Consider the following 17,885-nt stretch of genomic DNA (forward strand, 5'->3'; position numbering starts at 1 on the left):
TGACATTTGTAAGATTCCTGAAAGCTGTTCCTGACCTCCGAGCCTTGTTGGAGAATGTCATCCCCCAAACTTCAGTTTGGAAAGTTCTGCAGAGGAAGGAGGCTGGCAAGCTACTCTGCAATGTCTATTTCTCCAGGTGCAATTCCACCTGGCAAAAACTTACCTACCGCTGAAGGGGACGAGAAGAGTTCACTCTGCCCTGCACCTTTTCAGGCACCTCACTTAGGCTCAGAGATTGGGACTAGAGCCACAAAGGCCAAGATCGTAAGGAATTCTGCCACCAACACTCCAGCTTACAGTAGTCGTAAGAACAAATATAAGGAGGTCTTCAGCCAGGCATCCTATGACTACAGAGGTCCCAGAGGAGGTCATTACAAGTTCTGAGAACATATGACTAAATGTCTATGACAATGCTGTCTAAGAGAGCTTTCTGCAATGATGATCTTCTGTCAGCAGTGTCCAATAGGATAGCCACTTAGCTGTACTTGGCACTGGAGCACTTGAAACATGACAAGTGTCACTGAGAAGCTGAGTTTTTAATTTTAATTAATTCCCATTCAAATTTTAAATAGTCAAATGAGTCTAGTGGCTACCATATTGAACAATGTAGGTACAAACTCTGGAATCAGGCAGTTCTGTGTTCAAATCTTGATATAGCCACTTACTTGCGGGATGATCTTAAGGACTTATTTAATCTCTCTAAACCTCAATTTTCCCATTGGAAAAAAAAAATGGAACCAATATTAGTACTTACTCTGAAGGGTTGCTGTGAGACTTATATAAAATAATTGATGTAAAGCATTGAGCCCAGAGCCTGGCACTGAGTGGGTGCTCTGATTGTCCTTATTTGATTTCAGCACCCAGGGGGAACTTTTAATATGGGCCAAGTCCAGAAGGTCGAAGAGTTCCACTAATGCAGCAAACATTTTACCTGTAAAAAAGATGTAGGTGGAGCCCATTTTGGCCTCGTCCTTCCTGCAGATGTAGCCATTGCAGAGCTGCCCCCAGCAGCTGAACTCTCCAGTGTCAGCCGCAGTGGAGTTGACCAGGGTCAGTTGGCCGTAGCGCTCATTCTGCCTCACACTGTCAACAGAAGCAAAGCCACGTCACACTCCTGGGCCGGGGCCTTGCTGCCATCACTTTCTGCCCCATTGTTTTCAGAGATAAATGCCCCAGTGGGTTGAGGCAGAGTGCCCTCTCTCAGATGGCATAAACTAATAAAAGTGTGTATTTGGAAAAAAAGTGGGGGATGGGGAAAGCAGAGAGAAGAAGCCTTTCCTAAAAGAAAATTTAAAAATGACAATTACATTTTCTGAATAGAGGAAATGCTCTTCAACCTTGGAACTGGGGTTTCCTTAAGTAAAATCACTGGTACATTGCAATGCAGCCACAGAAACTCAGCTAAAAAGCCTCGAGCAGGTGTTTTGCTTTCAGCTGTTGTTTCTAATGAGTTCACTGAAACAACACTTAATATGAATGAAATAACCCAGCGTTATCCAGTGTACAAAAATCTTTCATTAATAAAGATAAATCTCCAAATATAAGCTTAGAATAACATACATTATTAAAAATAAAATCTTAGCATAATGCTCTCAAGATTATAAGTAAAGTCAGTCAAATGGAAAAGGTCAAAAACCCATGATGTCACTCATATGTGGAATATAAAACAAAAAGTAACGAACTAACAAAACAAATGAAAATAAACTCAGAGACAGACAACAAAATGGTGGTTATCAGAGGGAAGAGGTGGGTGGGGAGAGGGCAAAGTTAGTAAAGGGGGTCAAATATGTGGTAACTGAAGAAATTAGGTGGTGAGCATCTAATTTATACATCTCAAAATTATATAATGTTAATAACCAATGCCACTCCAAGAAATTAATTAAAAAACTAAATATATAAGTAACACACACACACACACACAAATAAAAACTTCTCTTTAGACCTCCAATCAAGATGGTGGAATAGATAAATGCTATGCTCTCCCCTTCCCACAACCACATCAAAATTACAACTAAATTATAAAACAACAATCATTGAGAACCACCAGCAGTCTAGCTGAACAGAAGTCCTATAAGTAAGACTATAAGCAGCAGCCAGGATGAGACTGATAGGAGGGGTGGAGACATGGAAAAGGGAGGTCTCATACCCACAGTTTGGTGATTAAGAATCAGGAGGGATATCTTGGCTGTGGAGGGCCCCTCTGATGAGTGAGGAGTCCCAATCCCACACTGGGCTCCCCAGCCCAGGCACCAGTGCCAAGAAGAGTCATCTCCATAGCATTTGGCTGTGAAAAACAGTAGGGATTACATTTGAGTGAGATAGATGGCTACTGAAGTCCCAGGCAGTCCTCTGCAGGGGCAGAGTCAGACTCATTCACTCCAAGACTCACTTGCTCTGGGCTCCAGTGCAGGGGCAGCAGCTCGAAAACCACCAGGGACATATGGGGAGGAGCTGAAATGACTAACTTCAGAGCGAGGGCTGCAGGAGCAGGGGGCAGGGCAGTTCTTTCCGGGGATGGAAGTTCTGGAAGGCACCATTGCTCCCTTGTTAAGCCTTTCCTTGACCCAGCCAGCAGGTAGACACCAAATTTGAGTTCTCCATCAACCTGGCTAACACCATTAGTTCTGCCCTAGAGATTCCCTGATCCCCCACCCAACTAGTTGCTTCCAGTGCCTTTCCACACAAGTGGCCTTCCTTGGCTCATGCTGCAGATTTTCCTAAAATTATCAAACTTCCACAATCCCCAAACAAGCAGCAGCTGGCCTCAGCGTGCCCTATACTCTTGCCAAGCAGCCCCAAACCTGCCACAAGTGGCAACTGGTTTCAACTTGCTTTGCAAATCCCATTGGGTGGTCCAAAGCTTGTCATAAGCTGCAATCAGGGTTGTCTTGGAATGTAACTACAGCTAAGTGGCCACAAGCCCAACACAAATGGCAGCTGGCCTCAGCTCACACAGTGGTGCCTACCAAAGGGTTCCAAGCCTGCACTAGTGGCAGCCAGCCTCAGTTCACCTCAGCCTAGCCTCTCCCAAGCACCTCCGAGCCCAACATAAGTGGCAAACAACTGTAGATCACTAATGGCAGATGACCTTGGCCTGCACTGAAGCCCCTCCCAAGTGGCCAGCATCAGACCCCACCAAAGCACTACTCAACCACTTCCAGAAATGGCAGAGAGTGGATTTGGCTGACACCGGAGCCTTGCTAAAGTGACTCCCACTCTATGGGGTCCATCCCCCACAAGACAGTTTCTTTACTGTAGCCATGGCCTGCCTTTGCAGTCAGTCAGCCTGAGGGTCACTCCAACCTACTGATGTTTCAACAGCAATCAAGGTTCAACTACAACAGGAGAGCACTCATAACCCACACAAGGGACACCCGTGGAGCACCCAGCTCAGGTGAACAGGGAGACTGTGCTACTGGGCTCCACAGGACACCTACTACATAAGGCCACTCTGTCGAGACTGGGATCTAGAAGATCTACCTAATACATAGTAACAAACACACGGAGGCAGCCAAATGAAGAGGCAAAGAAACGACCTAAATGAAAGAACAGGACAAAATTCCAGAGAAAGAACTAAATTAAATGGAGATAAGCAATCTATCAGTACAGAGTTCAAAACACTGGTTATAAGAAAGCTCAATAAACTTAAGACTTTGTGAGAAATTCAACGCAGATAGCACCACAAAAGAGAGCCAATCAGAAATGAACAATACAATAACTGCAATGAGGAATACATTAGAGAGAATCAATAGCAGTTAGAAGCAGAAGATTGGATCAGTGGTCTGGAAGACAAGGCAGCAGAAAACACCCAATCATAAGAACAAAAAGAAAAAGGAATCTAAAAAAATGTAATGACTAAAAACTTTCCTAACCTGGCAAGGGCAATAGGCATATAAGTCCAGAAAGCACAGAGAGTCCCAAGCAAGATGAATCTAAAGAGGCTCAAACCAAGACACAACATAATAAAAATGATAAAGGTTAAAGACAAAGAGAGAATCTTAAAAGTAGCAAGAGAAAGCAATTAGTTACCTACAAGGGAGTTTTCATAAGGTTATCAGCTAATTTTTTTTTTCTTTTATCAGCTGATTTTTTAACAGAAATTCTGCAGGCCAGAAGAGAGCGGCACAAAATATTCAAAATGATAAAAAGCAAAGACCTACAACCAAGATTGCTCTACCCAACAAGGCTATCATTTAGAATTGAAGGAGCAATAAAGAGCTTCCCAGACATGAAAAAGTTAAAGGAATACATCATCACTGAACTAGTACTACAAGAACTATTAAAGGGGGTTCTTTAAGTAGAAAAGATAAAAAATATGAATAAGAAAATATGGGAAAGAAAAAAATCTCACTGACAAAGACAAACACTTAGTAAAAGCAATGGATCAACTAAAGGTAGGACAAAGGTTAAAAGGCAAAAGTAGGAATAATTACAACAACAATTAAGGGGTACAAACACACACATGCAAAAGAAGTAAAAAATAATGATAAAAACATAAACTTGGAATGGAGTGAGTATAAACTGTAGTGATTTTAGAATGTGTTTAAACTTAAGTGACCATCAGCTTATAGACTGCTATAAACATAGCTTGGTAAAGATGTTAAACACTTGGTAACCACAAATTGAAAATCTATAAGAAATATACAAGAAACAAGAAGAACAAAATAAAAACACAACATTATAGAAAGTCATCAACAAACAAGAGAACAAGAGAATAAGAAAGGAATGAAGAACTCAAAACAATCAGAACACAATAAAATGTCAATAACTGCATATCCATCAAAAATTATTTTAAATGTAAATGGACTAAATGTTCTGATAGAAAGTCTAAATGGATTTAAAAAAAAAAACAAAAAACAAGACCTGTACACATGCTGCCTACAAGAAACCCACTTTAGGTCAAAAGACACAAACTTTCAGTAATGGGATGAAAAAGACATTTTATGCAAATAGAAACAAAAAAGCTGAGGCAGCAATACTTATATCAAACAAAATAACTTTAAAACAAGAGCTGTAACAAGAAACAAAAAAGGGCATTTCGTAATGATAAAAGATTCAACTTAACAAGAGGATATAACTTTTATAAACATCTATGTAGGAACACCTAAATACATACATCAAGTATTCACAGACATAAGGGAGAGATCAATAGTAATACAGTATTAGCAGGGGACTTTAAACCCCATTGACTTCAATGGTTAGATCAGCCAGACAGAAAATCAAAAAGAAAAACAGTGGCCTTAAGGGACACATTAGACCAGATGGACATAACTGATATTTTTAGGACATTTTACCCAAAAGCAGGAGAATATACATTCTTTTCAAGTGCATATGGAATATTTCCATTACAGACCATATATATGTTAGGCCACAAAATAAGTCTCAATAAATTTAAGAAGACTGAAGTTATATCAAGCGTCTTCTTCTATCACAAAAGTGCAAAACTAGAAATCAATTACAAGAAAACTGAGAAACACAAACACATGGAAACTAAATAGCAAGCTACTAAAATGAATGGGTTAACAATGAGATCAGAGAGAAATCAAAAGATACCTTGAGACAAATGAAAATGAAAACAGAACAACCCTAAATGTATAAGACACAGACAAAGCAGTTCTAAGAGGGATATTTATACCAATACAGGCCTACTTCAAGAAACAAGAAAATTCTCAAACAATTTAATCTTATACCTAAAGGAACCAGAAAAAGAAGAAAACGAAGCCCAAATTGAGAAGATAATAATAAAGATCAGAGTGGAAATTAACAAAAACAGTCTAAAAAAAAAATAGAAAAGATCGATGAAACCAAGAGCAGTTTCTATGAAAAGATACAACTGATAAAACTTTAGCCAGACTCATCATGAAAAAAAAAGAGGGCCCAAATAAAATTAGAAGTGAAAGAGGAGACATGACAACTGACATCATAGAAATACAACGAATCGTAAAGACATACTATGAACATGTATATGCCAACAAATTGGGCAACCTGGAAGAAATGAATAAATTCCTAAAAACATATAATCTTCCAAGGCTGAATCAGGAAGAAATAGAAAAATTTGAACAGACTAATAACTACTAATGAAATTGAATTGGTAATAAAAAAACTCCCAACAAACTAAAGTCCTGGACCAGATGTCTTCACAGGTGAATTTTACTAAACATTCAAAGAATTAATACCTACCCTTCTCATACTATTATGAGGCCAACATTACCCTGATACCAAAACCAGACAAAGACAATATAAAAAAGAAAATTATAGGCCAATTTGCCTGATGAACATAGATGCAAAAATCATCAATGAAATATTAGCAAACTAAATTCAGCAATACATTAAAAAGATTATATATCATGATCAGGTGGGATTTATTCCCAGGATGCAAGGCCGGTTCAATAGCCACAAATCAATTAACATGGTGCACAACATAAACAAAATGAAGGATAAAAATCATATGGTCATATCAATAGATGTAGAAAAAGCACTTGACAAAATTCAATATTTATGATAAAAACTCTCAGCATAGTGGAGATATAGGGAAAATACCTCAACATAATAAATGCCATACATGATAAACCCACAGCTAACATCCTACTCAATGGTGAAAAGCTAAAAACTTTTTCTTTAAGATTATCAACAAGACATCACTTTTATTTAGCATAGTATTAGAAGTCCTAGCCACAAAAATCAGACAAGACAAAGAAATTTAAAAAAAAATCTAAATTGGAAAGGAAGAAGTAAAACTACCATTATTTGCAGATGACATGATACTACACAGAGAACCCTACATATTAAACCAAAAAAGTTATTAGAATAAATGAATTCAGTAAAGCAGCAGGATACAAAATCAATATTTAGAAATTCATTGCATTTTTATTCATGGATAATGAACATCAGAAAGAGAAATTAAAACAATCTAATTTTCAATTGCATCAAAAAGAATAAAATACTTATGAATAAATATAATCAAGGAGATAAAAGACCTGTACTCAGAAAACTATAAGACATTGAAAAAAGAAACCGAGGAAGATATAAATAATGAAAAGCAATACTATGCTCTTAGATAGCAAGAATTAACATCATTGAAATGTTTATACCACCCATGCCATCTACAGATTCAATGCAATCCCTATCAAAATACCAATAGTATTTTTCACAGAACTAGAAAAAATCAGCCTAAAATTTATATGGAACCACAAAAAACCACAAGTATCCAAAGCAATTTTGAGAAAGAACAAAGTTGGAGGCATCCCACTACCTGATATCAAACTATACTACATAGTGATAGTATTCAAAACATCATAGTATTGGCATAAAAAGACACAGATCAATGGAACAGAATAGAGAGCCCCAAAATAAACCCACGGCTGTGTGGTCAATTAATCTATGACAAAGAAAGCAAGAATATACAATGGAGTAAAGACAGTCTCTTTAATAAGTGGTGTTGGGAAAACTGGACAGATATGTGCAAAAAAAAAAAAAAAGGAAACTGGATCCCTTTCTTACACTATATATACAAATAAACTCAAAATGTATTAAAGACTTAATACATTTAGGGTATTAAAACCCTAAACCATAAAACTCTTAGAAGAAAATATAAACAGTAAACTCTTTGATGTCGCTCTTTGTAGTATTTTTTTGGATACGTATCCTTGGGAAACAAAAGAGAAAACAAACAAATAGAACTACATCAAACTAAAAAGATTTTGCAGAGCAAAGGAAACCATCAACAAAACAAAAAGACAATGTACTGAATGGGAGAAGATATTTGCCAATGACACATCCACTAAAGGGTTAATATCCAAAATATATAAGGAACTTAAACACCAAAGAAACAAACAATCTGATTTAAAAATGGGCAGAGGTCCTGAAAAGACTTTTCTCCAAAGAGGACATACAGATGGCCAGTAGACACATGAAAAGATGCTCAACATCAAAAATCATCAGGGAAATGCAAATTAAAACCACAATGAAATATCACCTCACACCTGTCAGAATGGCTATCACCAATAAATCAATAAACAAGTGTTAGTGAGGATGTGGAAAAAAGGAATATTGTGCACTGTTGGTGGGATTACAAGTTGGTGTAGCCACTATAGAAAAAAATATGGAGGTTCCTCAAAAAATTAAAAATAGAATTACCCTGTGACCCAAGAATCCCAGTTCTGGGTACTTATCCAAAGAAATCTAAAACACTAATTCAAATATATATATGCACCTCTATGTTTGTTGCCGCATTATTTACAATAGCCAACATATGGAAGCAACCTAAGTGTCCATCAATAAATGAATGGATAAAGAAGAGGTGATGCATATACAAAATGGAATATTACTCAGCTGTAAAGAAGAATGAAATTCTGCCACTGTGACAATATGGATTGACCTAAATGGTATTACGCTAAATGAAATAAGTCAAACAGAGAAAGACAAATATCATGATTTCACTTATATGTGGAATCTATAAAATGAAATAAATGAATAAAAAAAACAGAACTCATAGGTATAGAGAACATTTTGATGGTTGCCAGATGAGAGGGGTGTTCGGAGGGTGGATGAAAAAGGGGACAAAATTAACATGTAGAAATTGCCAGTTATAAAAACAGTCACAGAGGTATAAAGTACAGCATAGGAAATATAGTAAATAATATCCTAATAAATACGTATGGTGTCAAGTGGGTACTAGACTTTTTGGGAGTGATTGCTTCATAAGTTATATAAATGTCTAATCACTATTTTGTACACCTGAAACTAATATGTCAACTAATTTTTTAAATTTTTTAAAGAAAACTTAGGTAAAAAATGTAAATAAATTATGAATTTGATTTAAGATATCAATATCGGTTTACTAACTGTGTCGTATGTACTATACTAATGTAAGATGTGAATAATAAGGGAACTGGGCATATGGTATCAGGAATTCTCTGTACTATATCTGTGCAATAATTCTGTAAATCAGAATTTTTTCTAAAATTAAAAGCTTATAAAAAATGAGAAAAAAAATCGACTTCTCTTTCAGGGAAAAATGCATTGGTTAGTAAGATGCTGAGCCCCAATTTTGCGGCCCATCTCTGGTAAAGTATTTTGAGCCTTTGGGCCTTCGCATCTCTCCTCTGCTTCATCCTATTATTTCTACTTTTCTCGTTTTTCCATTTTGAAATGAGGAGAGTCATATTTATTATTAGTAAACACTAATATTAGCCAACTGTCATTGTAATTAATTGTATTACATTGTGCCAGGAATCCAGATGTATCATTTCTGGGACAGATGCTCTCCCGTGGCTCAACATGCGCAATGCCAAAATAAAGAGTTTTAATCTGAGGATGCATCTCAAATATCCATAAACATGACCCCTCAGAAATCCACACACTTTCCAGATATAGTGGAATGTCTCCAGTTGTGTGTTGCAGCAACATCAATATGGTCACCACTTTAAATTTAGCACGCAGCAAAATGTCTGGTTGGTTGATTTTAAACACAGCCTGTTCTGGTTCACTGCTGAATAGCTGCTTTGCCCACCGGCTCCGCAAAGAGCTGCCTCTTTACTCCCACTCGGTCAACTGCCTTCTTTCAGCTGAACGGAAATCTCTCCTCCTTCGGGAAGCTTCTAATTAGAATCAGCTCTCAGGAATCTCCCTGCCTTCTCCTGGTGACGTGGTTGCCTCCCTTGTTGTCTACCTCTCGGGCACCCTTGGCTTCCTGTTATTACAATGGATGGTAAAAACTTTGAGGACAGAGACTGTGCCATATTTTTTTTTTATATATTCCCTAAGCAATAAATCAGTGCAGAGTACACAGTAAAAAGTCCCTAGAAACAAGTGGACAAAAAATTGAATTGAATCAAGGGTCGGAACTGGAAATAACCTTGAAAAGCAGAAATCCAGCTCCCAGTATTACTGGTGAGAAACTGAGTCTCGGCAGAAGTTACTTCTCTGAGACCCACAGCTGGTGAACACTGAGTCAATTACTTAAGTCAGTTAAGATTGTACTGAATACTCGCTCATTAGATAAGAAAATATAAAGCACTTCATGCCATGCTTGGTTCATTGCATTATCCTAATTATATCTTAATTATATATAACTGCAGATTAGAAGTTATTATGAGTATTACTACAACAATGACAAATAATACACACCCAATTTTGGGAATAGTTAGCACCACAAATAAAAATCTCTGGACCTCAATGATATATTACAATTCAGTTAGCAATTAAAACTAATATACATGAAAAAAAATCAGAATAACGAAAGGAGTGCCCATAATAAGACCAATAGGAATTATGAAAACGGATCCATCGCTGTGGGTTAAAGAGATTGAGCTTTGAGGAGGAGGTGGTGAGACAAGCTGGACTTCAACAGTGGTCGTGGATGGGGGCAGACAGCAAAGGGGCTGAGAGACAGTGGGCTCCCCTATGCAGGAAGCTCCATCCCCCCGAGTGCTGGGAGGGGCCTGGTCTGCTCTGTTCACTGCTGTGGCCCCAGTGCATGGTGAGTAAAAGGCACTCACTCAGTAATGATTCGGGGATTTAATCCATTAATTACAGAAGGAGACAGAGGGAGCTGGGAGTCATGGGACAGGTGCTTGAGAACAGTAAGAGGGGTATATGGTCCACTCACCAGGCAGCAGGGACCACCCTCAGTTTAGGAGGTGGGAAGTCACAGGCCCACCTTAGCCAGGGCAAGAGTGCCGAGAACAGGAGTAGGGAGACGGGAGGAAGTGGGAGGGGCTGAGAGGCTGTTACTACGATGCACAGCAAGTGCTGGGGCCGGGCTGGGTGCTGGCACAGAATGCAGGCAAATTCAAGGCGTGTTGTCTTGGGGAAAATTTATGACAGACTGGGTATAAGAGGTAGAAGAAAGAGAGACCATTCAGTTTATATTTCTGTAGAAAAGAATGATGTTTTAACTGACTAAAATGAAATTGTGGAGAAGAGAAAGGAGATTGAAGTAGGCAAAAGAATAGGTTCACTATTGGAGATTTTAAATTTGTGACCAAATGTGGATCATTTAAGTGTGGATGTCCTATGGGCAGTTGGAAATAGAGGCCTGGCACAGAGGAGATAAACCAGTAGATTTGTATTTCAGGAGTCATTTACATAGTGGAAGCTAAATGTATGAATGGAGTCAAGAAAAAGCAATGGAGAAGAGAAGATTGAGAACAAAATCTAGAGCCAAACTAGGGGGCCAGAAGGAAAATAAGAGGTAAATAGAAGAGAGAGGAAGAATCAGGAAAGGGAATCATCAAGGCGATTCAAGAAATTGATGCTCGAAACCATCTGATGACTCTAAGAGGGATTCGTGACCTCTCTCTCTCTCTCTCTCTCCTTCTCTTCTTCCGTCCTTCCGTCCCTCTGTCCCTCCTTTTCTCTCTCTCTCCATTTGGTAGAATGAAAGTGTTTGGCAACCACCAAAACAGCAATTTCAGTTGTGAAGACGGAGCTGGATTTTAGCAGATAAAAAACGGAAAGGTAGAGAGAAAATGGAAGTGAAGTTCTCTGCCCAGTTGAACCATGTGTCTTGGCCACATTCCGGGCAGAGCTCAAAACTGGGGTACAAAATCAGCAGGTAACCAATGAAGTTATTGAGCACTTTCTCTGGGCCCAGTTTTTGCTAGTACTGTAATAATAGAAAGTAGAAGATGCCATTTCTACCAGGAAAGGAATTGGACACATAAAAATTTAGCACTTGGGAATAACCTTACCACCACCATGAAATCTGCATGCTGTATCTTTAGCAGGATTGGGGGCGGAAGGAAGGAAATGCACTGGAAAACATTTCTGGACTTTTCCACCCCCTCTCATATGCAAACAATATAAAACAGGAAACAAATTATTTAGCAGGATTACAGTTTAAATGCTTGGATTTAACTGTCCTTTTCTACTAATGGTCTCACACAGTCCGGGAGGCTACCCAAGGAGCTAGACTATGACCTAAGGCCTCTGAGGGAAGAGTCTGCACCATGAAATGAAGACAAGAATTCACTGAACTCTGCAGAGTGCTGTACAGAGATGCTTCATCCAAAGACCTACACCTTCTCTTAGAACCCCTTAACAAGTCTCCGGGGCTGAAAGAAGTAGGGGATGTGAAGTCTGGTGGAGCAAAAGGTGATGCTGCAATAAAATGCTCTCCCAAAAATATAATTAAGATAAGCAGAGTTTGCATTAGTTGGAAGTAGCTCTGAACATCTCAGTACATCAGCTCACCTAAGACCTTTTTCTTCTGAACTAGCACTTTCACACCTGATCCACAGTAAGCTCAGTGATAGACAAGCCCAGGTTTCAAATAGCATTTGTTCAACATTTAGGACTGTGTGTTTGTGTGTGCATGTGTATCTCTTCCAATGAACTCTCACGGCCTTGACAAACACAGAGTCCATTCCACTCCCATCTGCAGAGGCCCAAAGCTTCCTGCATGTTGCCCAGCATACTCCTTTTTGAAGGGGGCCTATCTCATGGGATGGCATAAAGGAGGGGGCTGATAGTTCCCAAAGTTAGGGACCACTGTGTATTTTACCTGGGGCAATGACTAGGTAATGACAGTGGGGTCCATGCTCCTGTTCTTCTCTCAGACTCCACAAGCCAAGGGCAGGAGGTGAGCCCTGGGTTAGAAGATAGTCATTAATTCCATTAATACTGAGTAAGTGCAAATTAAGTGGGAGGTTCTAGAACAGAGAAGGAGGGATGCACTGTCTAAAGAGGTCAAGTGTTCCCTCCTCTCAAGTTCCCTTAAACATAGTGCCATGGGAATTCTGAGGAGGGTAATCAGGAAAAGCTTCCAGACCGAGACAGTCTTAGAAGAAAGGAACGATTTCAACATGCACAAAATAGGGGCATGCATTCCAAGGGAAGATCACTTGAAAGGAGACAAAAGACCGGTTTTGTGCATAACAGAGTTTGGAACTCAGTTGGGCAAAGGACTGTGGTGAAAGGCAGTAGTCAAATGAGGCATAAGATCTTGGACTTTGGAGTCACATTGACGGAGTCCAAATCCCAGCTCCGCCATGACCGTCAGAATCCTTAAGTAGGGCTCACGGCTTCCGCTGTCTGGCTACACCTCCCTCTTCGACTTGTAGTTAACAATAGCAGTAACAGCTAACACAGAGTGCTGGGCATTGCACTAAACTCTTCAAATAAGTTCATGGCTTAGAACTGTGCCTGACACAGAGAAAGTGCTTGATATATTTTAGATTGTTCTGATGATGGTCTTCTTTTATTCTCAAAACATTGGGGTAGAGGTACTTTTTCTGCCTTTTACCACTGAGGACACTGTGACTCGGTCTCCCAACTATAAGTGGTAGAGCTTCTAATCTAGTGTCACATAGACTCAGGTTATGAATGTAAATAAAAAGGGTGTGGATTTCCTTCCTATCAAAATGAAATGAACTGAAGGAATTTGGACTGAGAGCTGGTGCCTCTAGCTAGCTTGCAAATCCTGTTAAATGTAGTCAGCCTCCCCCCCCTCCACACAAATAACATGGAAGATCTAATTATATTAGCTCAATATTATTGATGGTACCCCATTTTTTATTTAAATGGGACAATAAACCACTCAGTAAGTAATTGAAGGAAACAAGGCAAGAAAACAACCAGTTATTAAGCACTGTTTAACTGAAAGTACCCATGAGATTGTGATGGTAAAACTAGTAATAATAACCAAAACTTAAGTACTGCTTAATATGTGTTAAGTAAGCACTGTTTTAAGCCCGTTACATATTTTGACCGATTTCATCCTCATAACAGCCCTGTGAGGTGGGTACTATTCTTATTCTCATGTTACAGGTGAGTAAACTGAGGTTAGGTAACTTTCGCAAGAAAGTGTTGGAGCCACAGAAGTTGAAGGTCAGTTTAAGTAAATTCCGAGGGTCGTTAAACTATATATCATTCCAGATATCCTGCCTTGGGGACTCTGTGATGCCTCTGGCTGCAAAAAAAACAGAAATGTAAGGAGTAAGGTAAAAAGATGCAATCAAATATCCTTATTCAATATTTATTTTACATTAATAAATTATTTAGCTTCTACCACATGCAAGGAACTGTGCCAAGCATCAAGGGAGATAAAGATTCATGCATTTTCTTGTCCATGTTTCAAGGATTTGTACAGGTCTATGTTTACACTAAGCCTCCTTTTAAAAATGTTTTTGAAAATAATTGCTCCATGACATGCTGGGAATAGAGCCATATCAACAGATTACAGGTCGTGAGAAACAGACAGCTCTGTAAAACATATCAAAGCTCCACCATTTATAATTTCAAAAAAGATGAAAAGAAATATGAGAAACTAGTAAAGAAACAAATATACAAACTGAGAAACTTCTAAGTGAATATAGAATTAATATCAGGAATTAAGCTGAACTCTCTCTCTCCTCGTCCCTCCCCCTTTCCCTCTCTCCGCTTTTGAGGACTATCCAACGACCTACTCAAAACCCTTACAATGTATTTCTATTTCAACAATAGTTTATGTTAATGTATGTGAAATATGACTCAGGTCTTTTCTACTACAGTGACTTATATCGGATTCTTCTTCTTATTTAAAAAGAAGTTGTAATAGGCATTGCAATGTTTTCACGTATGCGATGTCCCTCCAGCTCTGCCAGTATCTCCCTCATTTTTCCAGGTCTTTCTTAAACACTGACCACAGACTCTGACCACTGTACTGGAATGATCCCCGTCTCTTCTCGTTCCACATCTCCCAGCCTGTTAACGTCATTCCTTCTTGTTGCCTCCCTTGCCAACCCATCTGGCTTCTTTACAAAGGAAAAGTGACTCTTACTGCTTCAGAGATTTTCTAGGTTCTAAGACATTGAGATGTGGGTATCCCTTTGATACCACAAGCCAAAACAAGCCTCATAAACCAGAGGTTAAACAAACAGTAAAGGCTTCCTAGAATAACAGCTGTAAGATGTACGTGTCTGTGGCCCAACAATTCCACTTGTAGGAATAAATCATTGCTACCTAGATGTTTACTGTAGCAATGACCGTAGCAAAAAAAGCGGGGGAGGGGAATGATCTAAGATTGCAACAATAGAAATTTAGTTAAACATACTATGGTATTACAGTTATAACATCGAAAATATGGTACATTAGGGAAAAGTAATAATAGAAGAGTTTGTATATTTTGTACAATTTTTTATATATAAAAATAAAACTGGAAGACTCTACACTGTATCTTGGGATATTCAGTTACTTCTTTATTTTTACTTATCTATGGTTTCTAACTTTCTAAATTAAGTGAGCGTTATTTTGTAATAAGAAAATAGAAGCTGTAATAAAAGCAAAACAAGTTAAACTATCTACAAAACTACAGAACAGATGCTCTGTAAATATGCACTTAAGGATGGCTCATTTGGGCTTTAAAATTCTGGAGGTGAGTTTTATATCATGTCACTTTTTTAGAATAGGGACTTCCAAAAGCAGAATCAGGAGGAATTCCTTTGGAGACCTAAAAAAAAAACCAGTATATTATTTTACTCTGATTAATAAAAATATAGCAAGTTAGAATGTAAAAATTAATCAAGAGTCCAATGTGACCATTCTTACACCCTGCTCTGTTCCCCTTGTGCATGTGGCCTGCCCAGGCTGTGCCAGCTTCCTGGGGCTTAACCCTGGCCTCTCAGGCTCCCGATTTCATTCAGCCTCCAGATCCTCTCACCTGGGTCCCATTCTTGATTCCGTTTTTCTTTTTTTGTTTTGTTTTTTTGTTTTGTTTTGTTTTAATGAAGCCATAGCTCTACCTGTCACCCAGGCTGACTCTTTGACCATCCATCTCTGTTCAATTTCTTACATTCTATCAGGCAACAAATCAATCTTTCTAGAAAATGTTTCCTCTCTTCCCTTCAAAGCTCTACAAAACTGTCAGATATACTTTTCTAAAAACCATTTTATTATTACCTCTATCTTTACAATATGAGCCGCTCCCAGCGTGCACAGAATTGAATGTGGCCATCTTTGCCTGGAATTCAAGATTCTTGTGTCTCTCAAAACCTGCATAGGGACCCTCCTCTCCATCCAAAGTCCTCACTGATCCCAGACACATAGGCTCATTTCCACTCCAGTCCTCTGGTCATCTTTTTCCCTCCAAAAGGTTCTCTTCTTTTTCTATCTGGTTATTATTTAGAGTTCTATCCTTAGGGAGACCTTTTACATTCGGTGGTGTAAAACTAGTGGTTAGGAGCATGCACTCAGAAGTCAGATTTCCTTAGTTCAGATCCTGCCTCCACCACTTGCAGGCTCTATGACCATGGACAAGCTACTTAATCTTATTGTGCTCAGTTTCCTCATCTGAGTCATGGAGAGGATAATAGCCCCTACCCTCTAGGGTTGTAATGAGAATTAGTTAATAAATGTACAAAATCTTAGAAGGATTCTGGCACAGAATAAGTGCTCACAAATGTTAGGTGCTATTGGGGTTGTCCCTATACACATGGATCTAAGCTTCTCACACCTTGAACTTAATGCCTTTATCATAAATATGAGAAATACACACACACACACCCATGTTGCTTTGTGGTATGTGACCTTTTCAACTCCCTACTTTATTTCTATAGTGAATATTTCTATATTTCTATAGTAGAATCTGAAAGAGAAATACACACACACACCCATGTTGCTTTGTTGGTATGTGACCTTTTCAACTTCCTACTATATTTCTATAGTGAAATGGTCCTCTCCCAGGCAGGAACCATGTCTTATGCTTTCCTGTATCAGCCCTTGCCTTCTGCATGGCATAATGTTACATAGACAGCAGTTATAGGTTACTGTGAGAACAGAATTCGAAGTGTGAAATTGAGTTGGATAACTTGTCCAAAGGCTCTTACTCCGTGACACCTATGTCATCTAACATGAATTAAGCACAAGTGCCAAGAGTCATTTTAAAACCAGAAGGGAACTTAGAGATCATCTGGTTGGATCTCTCATTTTACAGAGAAATATCAAGTGACTCATTCAAGGTCACATAGCCAGTTATGGGTGATGGCAAGATACAATTAAGTGGATGTGCACTCACCATATAAAGAAATTCACACGGATAACAAGTAAATCATTGTCATCCCATTATTTTTACAAGGTCATCTTTCAAACTTGGCAAACACATGATTCTGATGTATAGGGGTTATTTAACAATTCACATTATTACATCTCTGGCAATTCAAATCTTACTATGTAGAGTAAGCCCATCCGTGTTTCTCTGTGGGTCACAAGAAATAAGAACTCCCAGCTTTGCTTAGCAGGATGCTCATGGCCACACTGGAGAAGAATAGGTCCTCGGAAGAGGAGTGACAGAAGACAATGGAGCAAGCTGCCACCACCCTTGTTAGAGAAACAAGCTGTGGGTTACTAATTGGCTGGCACATAGCCAGTGAGTATATTATGGCCAAGTTATAATAGTGAATGCGGAGGCCATGGTCTGGACCCAATTTGCACCTGGTACAATGAATTCACAGTAGAGAGAGATCCCCAAATCTCCCATCTTGCCAACATTCTTCAGTTGCTCACTCATACTGATGTTACTTAGATGGTAAATCTTCTGGACGAATATCAGAAACCTAAAAAAAGACTGCTTTCTTGAGACTAGGGTAGTGCTGGGAATTAGGTTCAAGTCTAGGTGACTTTTACTAAAAGCTGTGCACACTTGAGGAAAGCCACTTAGCCTCTGTGGGTCAAACCTAATCATTTGTAAAATGTAGGGTCCAAGTTAGATCAGTAGATCCCCAAGCTGACTACACCTGGAAATCCCTGGGGAGGTTTTGTGTTCTTCTCCTTGGCTCTTTTTTCCACATTTCTCCATCTTATCTTTAAGGCCCAATCTCCTGCAATTAGGTAATCAATCACTCAGTGAATCAATGTGCCTCTCTAGCCTATGCTGACGGCTGCCTTCGCACCTTCCCATGTCCCTGTGC

At 39.0% G+C, this 17,885-nt stretch overlaps 1 protein-coding gene across 1 annotated transcript in view; it reads right to left on the minus strand.

The window, feature by feature from the left end:
- PDGFRL (platelet derived growth factor receptor like) overlaps positions 1 to 17,885 on the minus strand; it is a 38,992-nt gene that overhangs the window by 9,387 nt on the left and 11,720 nt on the right. The window contains exon 2 of the mRNA XM_023533680.1: positions 932 to 1,083. Within this exon, the coding sequence (XP_023389448.1) occupies positions 932 to 1,083 (152 nt within the window). The remainder of the gene's footprint in view (positions 1 to 931; positions 1,084 to 17,885) is intronic.

This window comes from Pteropus vampyrus, unplaced genomic scaffold (genome assembly GCF_000151845.1).
Source record: "Pteropus vampyrus isolate Shadow unplaced genomic scaffold, Pvam_2.0 Scaffold108, whole genome shotgun sequence".
Classification (NCBI taxonomy): domain Eukaryota; kingdom Metazoa; phylum Chordata; class Mammalia; order Chiroptera; family Pteropodidae; genus Pteropus; species Pteropus vampyrus.